Here is a 21,005-nt window from a genome sequence, read left to right as displayed (position 1 = left end):
ACCTCTTACAAAAATGTATACTTGAACTTTATCAGGTAATTGTCAAAATGAAGCTGCATTTACCAAACTGATCAGAGGCCCTGATCGGCTGTACCACAAAAAAGTTTTAGGCCTAGCAATCCGGGTCTACTTGTTAGACTTTCTCTAAGGCTATAAGTCCATAAGTATCAACCATAGGTATCAACCACTAGCTACCCAAAAAATTAACAAATAGTAATAATTATCAAGCGACATCACAGCAAGTTGTCGCTCACACATATTTCCAGAACATGGTGAAGTATAACATTATCATCTAGAATGGATCCTGGTACCTCAACCCGAGGGGTCTCGATCCCAAGAAAATAGTACAATTGGGGCCCCACCTCTTTTTTAAGTTTGAATGACATTACAGACCTCTGATTCAAGCTCAGAATACCTGTGGGCTAATGTGGTCTTGTAAGATATCCATTGGCTTACACAGCAGATACCTCAAGGTAATAAATTATATGGTGCAGCGCTACTGAATCATTTAAACACATATAGCCTACACATTAACTACATGAAACTAAATTGAAAACAAAAAGTCTTATATATAATTTTCCATCCACCACTGTGTGCATCTAAATTCTTCATAGAAGAGATGAAATCTTGCCACCACCACCAGGTGAATTGTGCGCTCACCTCACTCCTGCTAATTACAGGCTTTACAACTCCCACCAATCCCTATGGAATGGATGTCTTTCTCTCTTCTTTACTGGATCTAATGCTCCCAACTGCTTCAGTACTCCTCACACGAACCACATGGAATACAAATGCAACTCCTAGTGTCATCCATAAAATCTATTTTATTTAAAATGCCCGAATTAAAAACACTCACAAGATAAAAATAATTAAAAAAAGGCATTATCTCTGACTCATCAGTGGGCTCATCACACCATTCAGCTGTCAGAGGCTAAAATTGATTTTATGGAGGACACTATGAGCTGCATTTGAATTCCATGTAGTTCGTGTGAGGAGTGCTGAAGCAGTTGGGAGCATTATATCCAGTAAAGAGGAGAGAAAGACATCCATTCCAGATGGACTGGTGGGAGTTGTAAAGCCTGTAATTAGCAGGACTGAGGTGAGCGCACAATTCACCTGGTGGTGGTAACACGATTTCATCTCTTTTATGAAGAATTTAGATGCACACGGCGGTGGATGACAAATTATATATAAGACTTTTTGTTTTGAAATTACAATATCTCACAAATGTGAGTACACCCCTCACATTTTTGTAAATATTTTATTATATCTTTTCATGTGACAACACTAAAGAAATGACACATAGGGCCTTATTCACTAAGAATAAGGAGAAGAAACAGTCATTCTACATTTATTTACTCCCAGTTAAAACAACTGAGACCTCAACTAGGTGAACACGTGAACGGAATAGTAGGAGTACAAATAGGCAAATATGCATTAGTGAATTCCAAATTGGCAAAGTTACGGTTCCATAACTGGCAATTGCCAACAAGTTTCCTATACGAAACTGCACTGCAGTATTTAGCTATGATCATGTGTGTACATGTATGCCAATAAATATGGGGTGTGCTCTACCTCGTGTGTGGCGATTTATTTATATTACAATTATTGTGCATAGTTTGTTTTCTTCTTTTGCTAACGAATGCTGTTCTGAAGGATTATTACAGAGTAATGCCTGCAATTCCATGAGGTTTTATGTATTTATCATTTACAGTTACATACCTGTTATATGTAATTATTTCTTTCATGTTACATTTATTTTTAGGAGACTATAGAGTTCTAATTATCTATGTTCATTCTTTAATCATACTAAACTATTATGTGAGTCTAATTGTACTTGGCACATTGGCTTAGTGGTCTGTGCTCATGAGCAAAAAGCTTTTAAGTCATGAGTTCAAATCCCAACCATACATGTTCACTAGTGATTGATTCTTTTATTTCCACACAATAATATTTTTGCTAAGGACATACCATTGCATGCAAATGATGGAAACAACCATTCTGATGTGGCAGTGGCAATTCGGTGTTTGCCTATTTTCAGCATACTGTGCTGTTTAAAATCTAAGCATAAGCAGGTGATACCATGCTTGGGATTTGAAACCATGATCTGAGTTTTTCTAGGTAGGAGTGCTACCCACTGCCATGATTAACAAATTGACGAAGATCACGAAGATCACGAAGATCACGAGAATCTATATTCCCCTAAAATACAAATGCAAGTTCACTGCTAAATCATCAAAAATGTGACTTGTTTTGCTGATATTTATATTATCATCATTTATTTAAGAGTTATATCTCTATTTTATATATGTCAAACTTTTTTTTATGTTTAATTTGTATTTCATGAAAATGTTGAGTTCTATTTATATATGTTCATTCTGTAATCATGGTACTTCTTTATATTCTTTATACTCTAGATATAGTAGTACCACGATAAAAGCATGAAAATACATAACTAGAAGTTAACATTCTAATAAAATTCTATTTAGACATTTATAAACAATTATTTATCATATAATAGAGACCTAACATCCTGGTTTGTATTGGGGGGATCCCCACGCTGATTTTTTTTCTGATCAAATTCATGTTGTTACACCCACTTGATTGTACAATCAGATTGTATGCTGAGCCTAACAGGACTCAGGACTCGCTTCTCCTGTTATCTGATCCCTCATTTCCTGCACTCTCCAAATGAGCAGATCTATGCAAGATAAATTTAAGACAAAACAAAAATGTCTGTATTTAGTGAGACCAGTCATCACTGATTATTTGTATTAGAAAAGCAAGCACCTAGCTGGGGGTGGTTGGGATCTGCTGGAAGGAGGAAACGCAGCCACAGGTGTGTGACAATGAGGTCAGCGGATGATTTCCTTCCTGTGTCTTATGGTGGCCATACACTATACGAAAAATCGGCCAAAATTTGGTAATTTGGACAGTTGGTTTGTTTTTCAGCCAGTTAATGGGCACAAATGGGTAATCGGTTGTGACATTTTTGAGCCAAAAAAACGAAGGACAAGTTTGGAAATTTTCTGCCGAATGAACGATAAAGTGAAAGGTTAATGTGTTTCTTGTTCAAACTGTTTGCACTAGGTATATGTGAAAAAACAAACAAAAAAAAGGATTCATTTATGTCCATGGAACGATTTATCGGTCATTACATGATGGCACAATCATCAGCTCTCACGGCCGAGTGTTCGTTTTTTTAAAATTAGTTTGAACGATTTTTCATATAGTGTATGGCCAGCAATAGTGGCTTCTATGTCTAATATCTACATACCAGCAAGAAATGAAGCATTCTAAGGAAATATAGCAAAAGCATAAGTAAGGCCTTCTCTCAATTAAAGAAATTATGTTTGGTTTTGCAACAGAGGTACATTATTGGTATATTGTTACATAGAGGAGCTGGAATTTAGCAAAATGAAAAGTGAACTTAGCCTTTAAGTAAGGCATATGCAGACACTCAGCTGTGAGGGAAAACTGTTAAAATGTGACCAGAGACGACTCATCTGTGGCATTTTCTGTAAATGGTGAACTTTTGATTGGGTGATATATGAACAGCACCAGAATGAAGCAACCAAAAACAAGACACGTATGTATGGGGTGGTGAAAATTGCTAGCTAAGTTACACGTGCGTAGAGTTCATCATGACTATACAGGATTTGATTTTAGCCAACAGTTTGTGGAGCACTTGCTAAAATGCATACACACATTTCACACAGGAACATGTAGAAATGCAGGAAGTCTACTGTGCATAGACAGGAACTGACGTGTGTTCTGAGGATAACTATACATAAACTTCTAACACTACATCCCCCTAATGCCTGGGAATGCCAAGACCTCTCCCACACTTACCTTGCAAATCAGCAACATCTCCTCATGATAAAAAAAGTGATCTTACCATGTTAACTTGCTGACAATTCTGAGCAGCACTAAGACTTGCAAGTCCTTCCACACACGAGGATGCATTTCCAGGCCAGGAGCCGGCCTGTGCAACCAGTTGTGTGCCATTGCCAAAAGATATGCGAGATCGCAATAAATTCACATTTGCTAACATTTTTTCACATGTGTTCATTATGCTTATTTAGCAAAATAATTATTTAAAAAATGGTGTTTATGGGGTTGGCAACTGGTGATTAGAGAAAATGAATACCTAATTTGACATGTTCAATAGTTTACCTAGGCCATAGCAAAAATCATTGGAACCTGGAAATCAGCTTTGGAGCTGTTAAAAGCTTGCTCTTTTAGTTTTTTTCTCTATTTAATTACTTGCTTGAGTGCAGAATAAAATTATTTTGTAGCAAAGTAGATTTAATAGAGATTGGAAGGTGTGTTAACAAGACATTCCACTTCTAAAATATTTTGCTAAACCTCAAAAAAAAAAAAAAATCATAACCCTTCTACATTTTATTTGGACAATAGGGACACTATTTTGTTCATTCAGTTACTTTGCCCAAAAAAATTGGCATTTAATGTTGCAACATTTTTCACAGCACTTTACAATATGGTTAGAAGGGCCCTGCTCTAAAGAGCTTATGATCTAAAAGAAACACTTAAATTTGACACCCTAAATTTCATAGTGTACAGCAGGGACAAAAATAAGGTGAGCACTAAACATTTTAGGGTATAACAACTCTCACAATCCCACCCCCCTCAAAAGTTTTAGTGCAGGATTAAACAAACAAGATATAAAATTTGACAAAATAAAAAGGCAGCGCAATAACCAAACCCCACTAAATTCACACACATACATTTCTGGTAAGGGTTATCAGGAAGTTTAATTAAAAAAAAAAAAAACAGTTTAGGAAACTAGATCAACATTAGGAGTTGTCTAACACGTGAGATTTGTAACAATCAAAAGAGAAAGGTCAGCTGATGCTCACAAATAAGAAACGCCTGGTCGTACTGGACAAAGACAAACAAAAATCCACTTTTGAGGGCCAAAATGCAAAACAATTACAGCAAACAGATAAACATTCATCAAACCACAGCCAGTGTGGGTCAGTATGCACACTATCACACCCTGCCCTCAAATAATCTGGCCTCTTCTCGGGCAAAGCAAACCACACTAGTGCAGGCCTTTATATAACATAGGTTGGATTGATAGCACACCTACGCCCACCCCAGTAGAGGACATTCCCACCAGTGTAATTAATTCTGTCTCTTCGTACTCCCACCTGTTGATCAGGAGCACACACTCTTGGCAAATGAAAGAATGCATCAGCTAAATAAGCATATGTATCTGTGCAGTGAATAAAGGAAACAATCAAATGTCCAAGTCTCTGATCAGTAATACCAAAAACAAAAAAATTCAAGTTTTTATTTGTTGGGCATGTAGAGGGTACAAAGCCGGAAATGTCAACTTTGTGAGGGCTGCTTCACACAAATTGTTGACAAGCACATTCATCATCAGCATCCAACATTTAAATATGGGTGCAGTATCACATCATACTTATTCATCCATATCTGACCAAAAAAAACTTTTATAGATTTTGTATAAAACCCACCTTCGCTTTATTTACAATGCCATTTGTTTTGTTTCCATTACGTGAAACCCATCAGAGATATAATACCTTGTGAAAAAGAAGCTATAACACCACAACAGAGCAAGAATGTAAAAAACCTCTAACCAGACAGTGGCATGCTTTGGATTTGAACCAATGATCCTAGTGCTGCAAAGCAGAAGTCCTAACCATTAAGCCACTGCGCTGCCACATGGAGCCTCCATCTCTTTGGTGCTAAACACAAGTCCCTGGGGTGCAAAAAATTAATCAATGCGGATTGTACCCTGGAAGTCCTGAGTGCCCTTGACCAACCTGTTTCTGTGATATGTCATCTGGTTCTAAGGCTGGGTATGCTCAGTTTAACCAGTTTCACCAGAGATATGGCTCAAATTGCAAAGTGGCTGAGCATGCTCAGTGTAACAAAATATATTTCACAAAGTGAAAAGTCAAAGTGGCAAAGTCCCCAGGCATACACAATGCACAAGGCAGTATATACACAAATATATATACTGCAGAGAAAGCATATAGAATATCTATCTATCTATCTATCTATCTATCTATCTATCTATCTATCTATCTATCTATCTATCTATCTATCTCAAATATGTTAACAAAATATATGTATCTATATCTATATATATTTATATATACACTGCTCCAAAAAATTAAAGGAACACTTTGAAAACACGTGTTAGGAATCAAAGGATGCCACATTGTTTATGGAAATTAAAATGATCAATCTACAGAGGGCTGAATTCAATGACACTCTGAAAATCAAAGTGAACAATTGATGCAGCAGACTAGTCCATTTTGCTGAAATTTCAATGCAACAACTCAAAATGGTACTCAGTAGTTTGTATGGCCCCCATGTGCTTGTATGCATGCCTGACAATGTCGGAGCATGCTCTTAATGAGATGATGGATGGTATCCTGGTTTATTTCCTCCCAGATCTGGACCAGGGCATCAATGAGCTCCTGAACAGACTGAGGTGCAACTTTGTGGTTTCAGATGGACCGAAACATAATGTGCCAGAGGTGTTCTATTGGATTTAGATCAGGTGAGCGTGAGGGCTAATCAGTGGTATCCATTCCTTCCTCCTCCAGGAACTGGCTGCATACTCTCATCACATGCGGCCAGGAATTGTCATGCGCCAGGAAGAACCCAGGACCCACTGCACCAGCATAGGGTCTGACAATGGGTCCAAGGATTTGATCCCAATACCTAATGGCAGACAGGGTGCCATTGTCTAGCCTGTAGGGGTCTGTGCATCCCTCCATGGATATGCCTTTCCAGACCATCACTGACCCACCACCAAACTGGTCATGCTGAACGTTGTTACAGGCAGCATAATGTTTTTCATGGCTTCTCCAGACCCTTTTTACGTCTGTCACATGTGCTTAGGGTGAACCTGCTCTAAACTGTGAAAAGCACAGGGTGCCAGTGGCGGACCTGCCAATTCATGTGTTCAATGACAAATGCCAATCGAGCTCCACTGTGCCAGACAGTGAGCACAGGGCCCACTAGAGGATGTTGGGCCCTCAGGCCACCCTCTTGAAGTCTGTTTCTGATTGTTTGGTCAGAGACATTCACACCAGTGGCGTGCTGGAGGTCATTTTGTAGGCCTCTAGCAGTGCTCATCCTGTTCCTTCTTGGACCAAGGAGCAGATAACGGTCCTGCTAATGGGTTAGGAACCTTCAACAGCTCTGTTCAGCTCTCTCCAGCGTCTCATTGTTGTCCATCTAGTGCACATGTTGTTAATTTCATTACCACCAAATCAGCTGAAACTGATGAACAACCCCCTCTGCTACTTACTTGACCAGATCAATACCTCAGGAGGTTAAATGACTAGATGCTATACTCTGAATAAAAAGTGTTACTTTAATTTTTTTGAGCAATGTCTCTCTCTCTCTCTCTCTCTCTCTCTCTCTCTCTCTCTCTCTCTCTCTCTCTCTCTCTCTCTCTCTCTCTCTCTCTCTCTATATATATATATATATATATATATATATATATATATATATATATATATATATATATATATACACAGTATCTCACAAAAGTGAGTACACCCCTCACATTTTTGTAGATATTTTATTATATCTTTTCATGTGACAACACTGAGGAAATGACACTTTCCTACAATGTATAGAAGTGAATGTACAGCTTGTATAATGGTGTAAAATTTGCTGCCCCCTCAAAATCTCAACACACAGCCATTATGTCTAAACCATTGGCAACGAAAGTGAGTGCACCTCTAAGTCAAAATGTCCAAATTGGGCCCAATTACCAATTTTCGCTCCCCAGTGTAACGTGACTCATTAGATCTCCGGTGTGAATGGGGAGCAGGTGTGTTAAACTTGGTGTTATCGCTCTCTCACTCTCTCATACTGGCCACTGGAAGGTCAACATGGCACCTCATGGCAAAGAACTCTCTGAGGGTCTGAAAAAAGAATTGTTGCTCTACATAAAGACAGTCTAAGCTATAAGAAGATTGCCAAGACCCTGAAACTGAGCTGCAGCACAGTAGTCAAGACCATACAGCGGTTTAACAGGATAGGTTCCACTCAGAACAGGCTTCGCCATGGTTGACCAAAGAAGTTGAGTGCTCGGGCTCAGCATCATATCCAGAGGTTGTCTTTGGGAAATAGACATATGAGTGCTGCCAGCATTGCTGCAAAGGTTGAAGGGGTGGGGAGGGTCAGCCTGTCAGTGCTCAGACCATATGCCGCACACTGCATCAAATTGGTCTGCATGGCTGTCATCCCAGAAGGAAACCACATCTAAAGATGATGCCCAAGAAAGCCCGCAAACAGTTTGCTGAAGACAAGCAGACTAGAGACCTGGATTACTGGAACCGTGTTCTGTGGTCTGATGAGACCAATATAAACTTATTTGGTTCAGATGTTGTCAAGCATGTGTGGTGGCAACCAGGTGAGGAGCTCAAAGACAAGTGTGTCTTTCTTGCAGTCAAGCATGGTGGTGGGAGCATCATGGTCTGGCCCTGCATGCGTGCTGCTGGCACTGGGGATCGACAGTTCATTGAGGGAACCATAAATTCCAACATATACTGTGACATACTGAAGCAGAGCATGATAGCCCTCCCTTCGGAGACTGGGCCGCAGGGCAGTATTCCAACATAACGACCCCAAACACACCTCCAAGATGAGCACTGCCTTCCTACAGAAGCTGAGGGTAAAGGTGATGGATTGGCCAAGCATACGTCCAGGCCTAAGCCCTACTGAACATCTGTGGGGCATCCTCAAACAGGAGGTGAATGAGTGAAGGTCTCTAACATCCACCAGCTCCATGATGTCATCATTGAGGAATGAAAGAGGACTCCAGTGGCAACCTGTGATGCTCTGATGAACTCCATGCCCAGGAGGGAGCTGAAAAATAATGGTGGCCATTCAAAATATTGACACTTTGGGCCCAATTTGGACATTTCCACTTAGGGGTGTACTCACTTTTGTTGCTAGCGGTTTAGACATTAAGGGCTGTGTGTTGAGTTATTTTGAGGGGACAGCAAATTTACACTGTTATACAAGCTGTACACTCACTACTTTACATTGTATCAAAGTGTCATTTCTTCATTGTTGTCACATGAAAAGATACAATAAAATATTTACAAAAATGTTAGGGGTGTGTTCACTTTTGTGAGATACTGTAGTTTCATGTAGTTAATGTGCAGGATATATGTGTTTAAATGATTCAGTAGCGCCGCACCATATCATTTATTACAATTTTTGTAGTGTGGTGAAATCACTATCAGGTGTAAAGCAGCAGCTTGTTTTGAAGTTTGTTAGATTTGCACTGAATTTGTATCACATTTTAGGTGTTTATTCATAGTATTAATCATTTTTCACAGGTGGCACTGATTGTATAAATTGTATTTAGATACCTCAAGGCATCTGCACACATGGTTGCTTTATTTCCAAAACACCATAGCACACCCAAATCAAACAATGCCATATTCTATAGCTAGTAACCAAAGCTTGCATGGTTGTGCTATACCCACTGTCCTCGTCCTTCTAGTCACCTCATTGGCCAAAATATTTGACAGGCAGCTTAGTGGGCCTATAGGAAGGCTAGAAGATAGATGTGGGCCAGGTTGATAAACATTTAGAATGGCATCCTAAAATTTGCCTTTAAAAACCCAGACTCTTTACAAACAATGTTGACATCATCATAGTGCTGCATATACAGTATCACTACAGGCTTCCTGCAGAAAACTAGAGGAGGAGGTTGAAAATGACCAGTCACCCTGCACAGGGTGAGAAAAGAGCAGTGACCTGTATTTAGTATAAGAAGCTACTGCACATAGGCTAGTTCTACACTGGAGTACTGCACAGATCTGGAAGAAATGCACAAAACGTACCAAAATGTATGTAACAACACACATGCCTCTGGTATTTAGACATTATTAATTTATTGTAATGTAACACTGCAGTGTTAGACTACACTGAACCATTCACTTGAACCTTTTTATTAGCACATCATTATGAAAAAAAGTATTAATCAGTAATTTTTTGCTTACTAGATCTTCATGGTCTCTGTCACTGGGGATGTGGCATGGGGTCTGTCCCTTGCCTACACACTTTCTGCTAAGGGTGTCCCTCTTTCCCATTTAATAAAGTTGGGAGGTATGCATGTCCTGCCTGTGTAATAGCTGACAGCGACTGCATTGGGGCAGCATGTAACTTATTCCAAGGGACAGAGGGACTTTGCCAATAAGTGGAGCATTAAAAACAGTGTTTAATTTGACAGCTAAATGTGAACTAAATCCACATGAAGGAACACCTGCAAAGTCACAGCAGCATTGTCTATGTATGGGTCATCCTCTCCATAATCCAGGATGTTAGCAGCAGTGGCAGAACCGCATGGTTGGAAGAGCCCAGGTGCCGCTCCTCAGCTGTTGTGGAAGGACATCTGGAACCACCGTGGAGCACGGAAGAGAAAGTGACGTTACCTGATCAGGTTTGATAAAAGGGCTGATTGGCGCTTTGAAACGTGTGTTACCTAGGCAACGGATTTTCCCAGGCATGACGTCACTTCCTCTTCCGCTTTCATAGTGGTTCTGGATATCCTTTCACCACCAAACCACCATCAGCTGAGGAGCAGAACCCGGGCTCTTCCATCCATGCGATTCTGCCACTGCTGCTGACATCCTGGATTATGGGAAGGACAATCCATACATACACACGGCTGCTGTGACATTACAGTCGTTCCTTCTTGTGGATTTATGTGCATATTTAGCTGATTAAACACTGTTTTTATAACTGCACTTAGTGGCGCCCCCCTCTGTCCCTTGTTGTCTTTCCAGAGAATTGTTCCGGTTTCTTGGTGGAGCTGCCTTTTGTGCCAAAATGTTATTATGGACTTCTTGCATAATCATGGACTTTTTAATTTACATAGAACCTTCCTATGAGACTGTATAGGGCTACTGAGTCTATGTACAACTGTGATTGCACCATATATCTTGTGGTTTTTAGGGGAACTTATTTACTGAATTAAATGAATACTGATTCTTCATAAAAACAACTAGAATCAGCAGAACGAGCTAAACAATTTATTATATGCAGTTTTCTAATTCTTAACATCAAGCAAATGTTGGAGTTTACAATGTACCTAGAGTAGCATACAGTAATAAATATACATTTTGCTTTTTTGTATTCCTAAAAGCCTGGTATATAGCTGACATCTAGCTTAATTTGCTCGTTATCCACTGCAACATGGAAAACAGAAAATAAGTAAATACGAGCACATTCAAAAAAAATAATGTTTTTACCAGCTATTTAGCTATTAGGTAAAAAAAATTCTCTGACCTTCAGTAAAATGCTGAGAAAATATAAAATTAGAGCACAGGCTTACCGGTCCAATCCTTTTGGTAGTATAATTAATAGGCAATCCACCAACATAGAGCATGCCCACCACATCGAGGATGTCTGCTTTCTTTGGACTGTTTGTGCTGTTTGCAATTCCATCAACAAACAGATATCCTGTCTGCTTTGTTCTGAATATATTTATCTTGGAGAAAAACAAGCTTAGTATTAACAGTAAGAACTCTTTTACATAGAAGTTACACTTTCCAGATCTACATTTAACACATCGTATGCTTCTTAAAATAAAAAAAAATATGAATTCTGCATATTGTATTATAAGTAGTGTTGAGCGAACACGGACTGTATTATTCGTGTTCGTACCGAATAATTGGATTTTTTTTACCCGAACACGGACACGGACACTTTACTGTATGTTCGGGTAAAAATCCGTGTTCGGTCGTTTTATTTCCGGGTTTTGCATGCTTTGGCGCTCTTTTCATGGCGGGCTTTCAACAGCCAATCAACAATCGTTTAACTGGTGTGCCTTAAGCCATCCCAGCCATGCCTGCAAATGTCTTAGTAGCTGTGATTGGCCGTCTGAAGCATGTGACCAAGTCTTTATAAGTTCGAGGCAGCCGCCGCAGCAGCGTCATTCTGCTGCTTAGCTAAGGGACAGAGCACACATCAATGTGCTGGCTGCTGATTAGGGAAAGATAGGCAGGAAAAAACCATTTGTGTCCGGATAGAATTGAGGGACAGGTCCGAGTGTTTAGGCAGGGCGAGTTGTAGGCATTTTAGGGATAGAGTCTGCTGAATTATAGGGTCAGTGTCTTCTACAAACTACAATCGATATTGCTGTGTGGGGGGTGGGGTGAATCTGCACTCAATCCTGATCTACGATCTCTTCTCAATCCTGTTAGGGACAGAGTCTGCTGAATTTTAGGGAAACTGTGTTCTACAAACTACAATCGATATTGCTGTGTGGTGTGGGATTGGAGATAGGCAGGTGTCAGTGATCCACATCCATTTTTCTGTGTGTGAGCTGCAGTGAACACAATCTTTTTGGGCTGCAGTGAACACAATCTTTTTGGGCTGCAGTGAACACAATCTTTTTGGGCACAGTGAACACAATCTTTTTGGGCTGCAGTGAACACAATCTTTTTGGGCTGCAGTGAACACAATCTTTTTGGGGTGCAGTGAACAAAATCTTTTTGGGGTGCAGTGAACACAATCCTTTTTGGTGTGCAGTGAACACAATCTTTGTGGGGTGCAGTGAACAAAATCCTTTGTGGGGTGCAGTGAACACAATCTTTTTGGGGTGCAGTGAACAAAATCCTTTTTGGGGTGCAGTGAACAACATCCTTTTTGGGGTGCAGTGAACACAATCTTTTTGGGGTGCAGTGAACAAAATCCTTTGTGGGGTGCAGTGAACACAATCTTTTTGGGGTGCAGTGAACACAATCTTTTTGGGGTGGAGTGAACAACATCCTTTTTGGGGTGCAGTGAACAAAATCATTTTTGGGGTGCAGTGAACAAAATCATTTTTGGGGTGCAGTGAACACAATCTTTTTGGGGTGCAGTGAACACAATCTTTTTGGGGTGGAGTGAACAACATCCTTTTTGGGGTGCAGTGAACAACATCCTTTTTGGGGTGCAGTGAACACAATCTTTTTGGGGTGCAGTGAACACAATCTTTGTGGGGTACAGTGAACAGAATCTTTGTGGGGTGCAGTGAACACAATCTTTGGGGGGTACAGTGAACACAATCTTTTTGGGGTGCAGTGAACACAATCTTTGTGGGGTGCAGTGAACACAATCTTTTTGGGGTGGAGTGAACAAAATCATTTTTGGGGTGCAGTGAACAACATCCTTTTTGGGGTGCAGTGATCAAAATCCTTTTTGGGGTGCAGTGAACACAATCTTTTTGGGGTGCAGTGAACAAAATCCTTTGTGGGGTGCAGTGAACAGAATCTTTGTGGGGTGCAGTGAACACAATCTTTGGGGGGGTACAGTGAACACAATCTTTTTGGGGTGCAGTGAACACAATCTTTGTGGGGTACAGTGAACAGAATCTTTGTGGGGTGCAGTGAACACAATCTTTGGGGGGTACAGTGAACACAATCTTTTTGGGGTGCAGTGAACACAATCTTTGGGGGGTACAGTGAACACAATCTTTTTGGGGTGCAGTGAACACAATCTTTGTGGGGTGCAGTGAACACAATCTTTGGGGGGGTACAGTGAACACAATCTTTTTGGGGTGCAGTGAACAACATCCTTTTAGGGTGCAGTGAACACAATCTTTGTGGGGTGCAGTGAACAACATCCTTTTAGGGTGCAGTGAACACAATCTTTGTGGGGTACAGTGAACAGAATCTTTGTGGGGTGCAGTGAACACAATCTTTGGGGGGTACAGTGAACACAATCTTTGTGAGGTGCAGTGAACACAATCTTTGTGGGGTGCAGTGAACACAATCATTGTGGGGTGCAGTGAACTCAATCTTTGTGGGGTACAGTGAACACAATCTCATACTTCTGAAGATTTGAGGGTGCTGCCTGTTCCATACTCCCCCTACTCCTCATCTAGCCTTTTAGGGGTACAAACAATAGTAATTGGGGCCTAGTGTGGTTGTGTACGTGTGATATACATACACTTTTTTTGGATCATATTTTCTATTCCGCTATTTAATCAAAAACCTTTGGGGATCAGTTAAATTGGGGGATAGTCTGTGTTGGTACGTGTGAGAGAGATCCACCTTTCCAAGTTGTTGGGGTTCATCTCATACTTCTGAAGGTTTGAGGGTGCTGCCTGTTCCATACTCCCCCTACTCCTAGCCTTTTAGGGGTACAAACAATAGTAATTGGGGCCTAGTGTGGTTGTGTACGTGTGATATACATACACTTTTTTTGGATCATATTTTCTATTCCGCTATTTAATCAAAAACCTTTGGGGATCAGTTAAATTGGGGGATAGTCTGTGTTGGTACGTGTGAGAGAGATCCACCTTTCCAAGTTGTTGGGGTTCATCTCATACTTCTGAAGGTTTGAGGGTGCTGCCTGTTCCATACTCCCCCTACTCCTAGCCTTTTAGGGGTACAAACAATAGTAATTGGGGCCTAGTGTGGTTGTGTACGTGTGATATACATACACTTTTTTTGGATCATATTTTCTATTCCGCTATTTAATCAAAAACCTTTGGGGATCAGTTAAATTGGGGGATAGTCTGTGTTGGTACGTGTGAGAGAGATCCACCTTTCCAAGTTGTTGGGGTTCATCTCATACTTCTGAAGGTTTGAGGGTGCTGCCTGTTCCATACCCCCCCTACTCCTCATCTAGCCTTTTAGGGGTACAAACAATAGTAATTGGGGCCTAGTGTGGTTGTGTACGTGTGATATACATACACTTTTTTTGGATCATATTTTCTATTCCGCTATTTAATCAAAAACCTTTGGGGATCAGTTAAATTGGGGGATAGTCTGTGTTGGTACGTGTGAGAGAGATCCACCTTTCCAAGTTGTTGGGGTTCATCTCATACTTCTGAAGGTTTGAGGGTGCTGCCTGTTCCATACCCCCCCCTACTCCTCATCTAGCCTTTTAGGGGTACAAACAATAGTAATTGGGGCCTAGTGTGGTTGTGTACGTGTGATATACATACACTTTTTTTGGATCATATTTTCTATTCCGCTATTTAATCAAAAACCTTTGGGGATCAGTTAAATTGGGGGATAGTCTGTGTTGGTACGTGTGAGAGAGATCCACCTTTCCAAGTTGTTGGGGTTCATCTCATACTTCTGAAGGTTTGAGGGTGCTGCCTGTTCCATACTCCCCCTACTCCTAGCCTTTTAGGGGTACAAACAATAGTAATTGGGGCCTAGTGTGGTTGTGTACGTGTGATATACATACACTTTTTTTGGATCATATTTTCTATTCCGCTATTTAATCAAAAACCTTTGGGGATCAGTTAAATTGGGGGATAGTCTGTGTTGGTACGTGTGAGAGAGATCCACCTTTCCAAGTTGTTGGGGTTCATCTCATACTTCTGAAGGTTTGAGGGTGCTGCCTGTTCCATACCCCCCCTACTCCTCATCTAGCCTTTTAGGGGTACAAACAATAGTAATTGGGGCCTAGTGTGGTTGTGTACGTGTGATATACATACACTTTTTTTGGATCATATTTTCTATTCCGCTATTTAATCAAAAACCTTTGGGGATCAGTTAAATTGGGGGATAGTCTGTGTTGGTACGTGTGAGAGAGATCCACCTTTCCAAGTTGTTGGGGTTCATCTCATACTTCTGAAGGTTTGAGGGTGCTGCCTGTTCCATACTCCCCCTACTCCTAGCCTTTTAGGGGTACAAACAATAGTAATTGGGGCCTAGTGTGGTTGTGTACGTGTGATATACATACACTTTTTTTGGATCATATTTTCTATTCCGCTATTTAATCAAAAACCTTTGGGGATCAGTTAAATTGGGGGATAGTCTGTGTTGGTACGTGTGAGAGAGATCCACCTTTCCAAGTTGTTGGGGTTCATCTCATACTTCTGAAGGTTTGAGGGTGCTGCCTGTTCCATACTCCCCCTACTCCTAGCCTTTTAGGGGTACAAACAATAGTAATTGGGGCCTAGTGTGGTTGTGTACGTGTGATATACATACACTTTTTTTGGATCATATTTTCTATTCCGCTATTTAATCAAAAACCTTTGGGGATCAGTTAAATTGGGGGATAGTCTGTGTTGGTACGTGTGAGAGAGATCCACCTTTCCAAGTTGTTGGGGTTCATCTCATACTTCTGAAGGTTTGAGGGTGCTGCCTGTTCCATACTCCCCCTACTCCTAGCCTTTTAGGGGTACAAACAATAGTAATTGGGGCCTAGTGTGGTTGTGTACGTGTGATATACATACACTTTTTTTGGATCATATTTTCTATTCCGCTATTTAATCAAAAACCTTTGGGGATCAGTTAAATTGGGGGATAGTCTGTGTTGGTACGTGTGAGAGAGATCCACCTTTCCAAGTTGTTGGGGTTCATCTCATACTTCTGAAGGTTTGAGGGTGCTGCCTGTTCCATACCCCCCCTACTCCTCATCTAGCCTTTTAGGGGTACAAACAATAGTAATTGGGGCCTAGTGTGGTTTTGTACGTGCGAGATACATACACTTTTTTGGATCATATTTCCTATTCCGCTATTCAATAAAAACCTTTCTAGGGCAAGATCTTAAATTACAGAAATATGAGGAGACCGTCAAATAAGGGCCGTGGCCTGGATCGTGGTGCTGCTGGTAGAGCTCCTGTTGCAAGGAGAGGACGTGGTCGATCTGTGCCAGCTACACGCACAAGTGAAACACCTTCCTCAAGTGTGAGTAGGCGACAGAACCTGCATCAGTATTTGGTAGGGCATCAAACGCCCCTAGAAGTGATGAGGCCAGAACAAGTTGAGGCGATAGTAGATTGGTTTGCTGCTGACAGTGCCTCCAGTTCCTTCACATTGTCTCCCACCCAGTCTACTGCAGAAAGGTCAGAGTTGGCACCTGCAGCCAATGTCCAACCGTCTTTCACCTCACCCCCTTGCAAATCAGGCCAGCAGTCTGAGCCCCAAGCCATACAGCAGTCTCTTATTCTTTTTGAGGACTCTGTCTCTGCACACGCCTACATGTAGTGAATGACGGGTCTGCCCCCTTCAACTTCTGGGTCTCCAAATTGGGCACATGGCCTGAGCTTGCCCTTTACGCCTTGGAGGTGCTGGCGTGCCCTGCAGCCAGTGTATTATCTGAACGGGTATTTAGCACGGCTGGGGGCGTTATAACAGACAAGCGCAGCCGCCTGTCCAGAGACAATGTGGACAAGCTCACGTTCATTAAAATGAACCAGGCATGGATCCCACGGGACTTTTCCGTACCTTATGCAGAATAGCAATGGATACCGACCTTACCCACCCATTGTTCCATTTTTGCTCTTTCTCACTCTTTTGGGGTGTACCCTCATTTAAAATTTTTGAAAAGAAGCAGTGTTGGCTACCTCGTCCTCCTCCTCAGGGCCAGATTAATGTAGGGGCTATTGGAGCTGCAGCTCCAGGCCCCTACCTTTTATATAGGCCCCGGGTTGGCCATATTCACTGTTACCGCTCTTCTGTCACTTGTAAACACAGAAGTCTGGCTTCTATGCTCGCTTCCCCAGGCAGCACCCTCAGAACCTCCCCACACAGCGTGAAGGCCGGACAAGGAGGGACAGTTGGCGATGCATGGATGTGTTTATGGGCTTCAGAGACAGCATCCCATGTTGAATTAGGCATGCATGGCTGCACCCTTCCTCCTCTGGGTGCATGGCAAGGCACGGCCCTTAAGGCCCTTCAAAATCCTCAGCACCAAGCCCATGATGCTGTTAATCCGGCCCTGGTCCTCCTCCACCGCCGCTTCCACCTACACCGCCCATAGGTGTGCGCAGCCTATTGCATTAAGGTGTGCACCCCAAAGTTGAAATACACATGCATGTGTTTGCCAGCAGGGAGAGTAATGTATCGGGGCCATGTACCTGTAGGCAAGGAGAAATAGAGCAGAGCAGGTCCCAGGGAGATCTTTCCCATCTCCTCACTGGCAATGCTATGTGCCCTAGGTGATTAGGGTGTGCCCAGGCACACCCAGCACACCCTGTGCGCACGCCTATGTCACCGCCACATCCACCACCACCTCAACCTCCCTCCTACTCCATATGGGCCTCGTCCTTCAGAGATGAAGAAGAACATTGTTTTATTTTTCTGTTTTTTTTTGTTGTTTTAAGTTATTTCCCTATCCACATTTGTTTGCAGAGCACTTGCCATGCTCTTAATTACGTTTTGCTGCCATTTGCAGCACTCTAGCCCTTTCCTTTGGTGTTTTAGAGCCATTTTAGTGCCTTAAAGTTCGGGTCCCCATTGACTTCAATGGGGTTCGGTGTCCGGGAAAAGTTCGGTAAAAGTCCGGGACACGGACCCGGACTTTTTTTTAAAGTTCGGCCGAACCCGTCGAACACGGACATCTAGGTGTCCGCTCAACCCTAATTATAAGCAAAACATATTTGATTGAAAAAAATAAAAATATTAGTTTGTACTATATATTAACTGGTCCACAACCTGAAGATTCAATTGGAAGAATAACTATACCTGGGTTGCAAAACATGATTTATGAGTAAATAACTATATGCATACAGTAAAAGAATGCTTTAATATTAATTTATCTAAACAAGGAACTTGCATAGAAAATAGGGTTTCTACACTTTCATCATTTCATCTTTGCTTGTGAATGTTTGTTTATTATCTAGATCCAAGCTACATAGCAGAAAGCTCATTGGTTTGTGGATGGCAGTGGTGAAACACAGTTGTATAGGTTGTATGATTGTGACTAGTGAAGTCAACAGGTTTTTAGATGAATGATCCACAATTATCCACAGGCAATTTCTGTACAAGTTCTTTAACTGCAAAATGCTCAAGTATCATATACAGTCATTCAGACTTAAGATGCTTTTTTTGCAGTGTAGATCAACATTTGGCTGCTTTGATAAGGTTTCTGGTGTATTAATAGGTGTTCTTCCCAAGACAAATTTACTGTACTCAAAGGAAACCACATAAATATTGTGTGTTTTATCTTTTATCTCATCATTTTTGAAACAATGGATCACATGCATAAAAATGTTGGGTCTTATCACCTAGCCTTTTATTCCAGAAAGCCCACTCTGACAGCTTAGACATGCATAAAGAACATTTTTTAAATATCCAGACATTTATACTTCATGCTGAGCAATATTTAAAAGGGTGATCAATCAGCACAATTAACTATTAATCAAAAATCACAATGCTAAAAATGAATTGCTTGCCAAAACCCCTAAGTGATTCAACAACTTAATAAATTAACATATATCCAAATTAGTGTAGCGCAACTCTCCACAAAAATAATAATACATTTACATTAAATCTCTATCACAAGTGCTGTGAATCAGCACCTTGGGTTTAGAAACAAAGCGCAATATTTTATATATCACTCCATTTTAAATGTGCAAAAAATAAATAACAATTGTTAAAATGCATGCAAAAATATTCCAATATATATAATATTACTGAATGCAGTCAAACAAACGTCCAAAAAATGTGAAAAAAGAAATCAATGAAGACAATCCAGTTTCCAATCAAAGAAAATCACCACTATGTCCAAACTAAAGTAATTGACTCCACCACCCATGCAGTATCACCTCACTGTCATGATCCTTGCTTTACTAGTAGGTCACATCACGCAGTTTTCCCTATAAGGGGATGTAAATAGCATCTGCCACTTCTGAATCCTCACTGCCTCCTACCCAGGGGGATGGATGGGTCTCAGATATAACCAATATGCATGTAGGGACAAAAAGAGCAAACCATAGTGTTCTCAGTTTAAAACTCTAATTTAATGTAAAAGATAAAGTATTGCACTTACAACTAAAGCATTATGGGCAGTGCTAGCCATCTTTGATTGGAAGCTGGATTGTCTTCATTTATATTTTTTTTCACATTTTTGGACTGCATTCTTTATTATTGTATATATTGAAATATTTTTGCATGGACTTTAACAATTTTTTGTATTTATTGCAAATTTAAAATGGAGTGATATATAAGATATTGCACGTTGTTTCTGAATCCAGGGTTGCTGATTCATAGCACCAATGATAGAGATGTAGTGCAAATGTATTATTTTTTTGTGAAGTGTTGTGCTACACTAATTTGGGTATATGTTCATGCTGAGCAAGTCTAGCAATTGGGATTCCAACCTTCAATACTTTCTACAGTATAAAAGAAAATATAGGAACCCAATAAGTTCTAAACCCACGCAAATCAATAACCAAAAAACGAATAAACTACAATAAAGAACTGCGTGTTGTAAAGTGTAAAAAACACCTATACCGTGAAAAGAAACAAAGAAACCACGCTCTTACATCATAAAATACATTACACCATAGTGAATAAACAAGTATGAATAGACAACCAAATAAATACATCTTCATTTAAATTATAAAAAATACATAAAAATTGTGAAGTCCATATATAATCCCACACGTGAATAGCATCCTCAGTGGGTGTAGGAAAGGTTCCTCTCCACCAGCATGCAGATGCACTATACACTTGCCAGACTTAATTGACCCCTATTACAGGGAGTCAAATCGTGCATATGGGAAAATCCAGTGTTGCCATATAGAGAGGGAGAGGAAGAAACTCTCATGGTGCAGTATATCAAATCATTTATTTAAAAAAGAAGGTTGTATTGCACTTATATCAAAGAAGACAGGGATCGGCATGTATTGTATAGGAATGATGTATCTCAAACACCACCCAAAGCTGTTTCGTCCGTCTATGTCTGATGTCCTCAGGGGTTACCCGTGAGGATGTCAGACATAGTAGACTGACGAAATGGCGTTGGGTGGTGTATGAGATATGTAATTTCCGGTCGGCTGGAAAGCTGGTGGAGCGCAAACCAGCGATTCCTTTAAAATACATGCTAATCCTTGCCTTCTTTGATGTAAGTGCAATACAACCTTCTTTTTAAATAAATGATTTCATATACTGCACCATGAAAGTGTTTCTTCCTCTCCCTCTCTATATGGCAACACTGGAGTTTTGAATACCCTATTTTTATACATATTGAATGGATAACAGCAGCGGTTTGAAATCATTCCTGTGACCTCATGTATG

The 21,005-nt window shown here is 40.8% G+C and overlaps 1 protein-coding gene across 4 annotated transcripts in view; it reads right to left on the bottom strand.

Moving 5' to 3' along the window:
• Positions 1-21,005, bottom strand: part of LAMA2 (laminin subunit alpha 2) — a 1,405,743-nt gene that overhangs the window by 12,594 nt on the left and 1,372,144 nt on the right. For all 4 annotated transcript variants that reach the window (XM_082249565.1, XM_082249566.1, XM_082249567.1 and 1 more), the window contains one exon: positions 11,369-11,524. In XM_082249565.1, coding sequence (XP_082105691.1) covers positions 11,369-11,524 — 156 coding nt within the window. The remainder of the gene's footprint in view (positions 1-11,368; positions 11,525-21,005) is intronic.

The sequence above is a fragment of the Pelophylax lessonae genome (assembly GCF_965119305.1).
Source record: "Pelophylax lessonae genome assembly, chromosome: 3".
NCBI lineage: Eukaryota > Metazoa > Chordata > Amphibia > Anura > Ranidae > Pelophylax > Pelophylax lessonae.
Note: the sequence above shows the minus strand (reverse complement) of the source record. Positions and strands in the feature narration are given on the sequence as shown.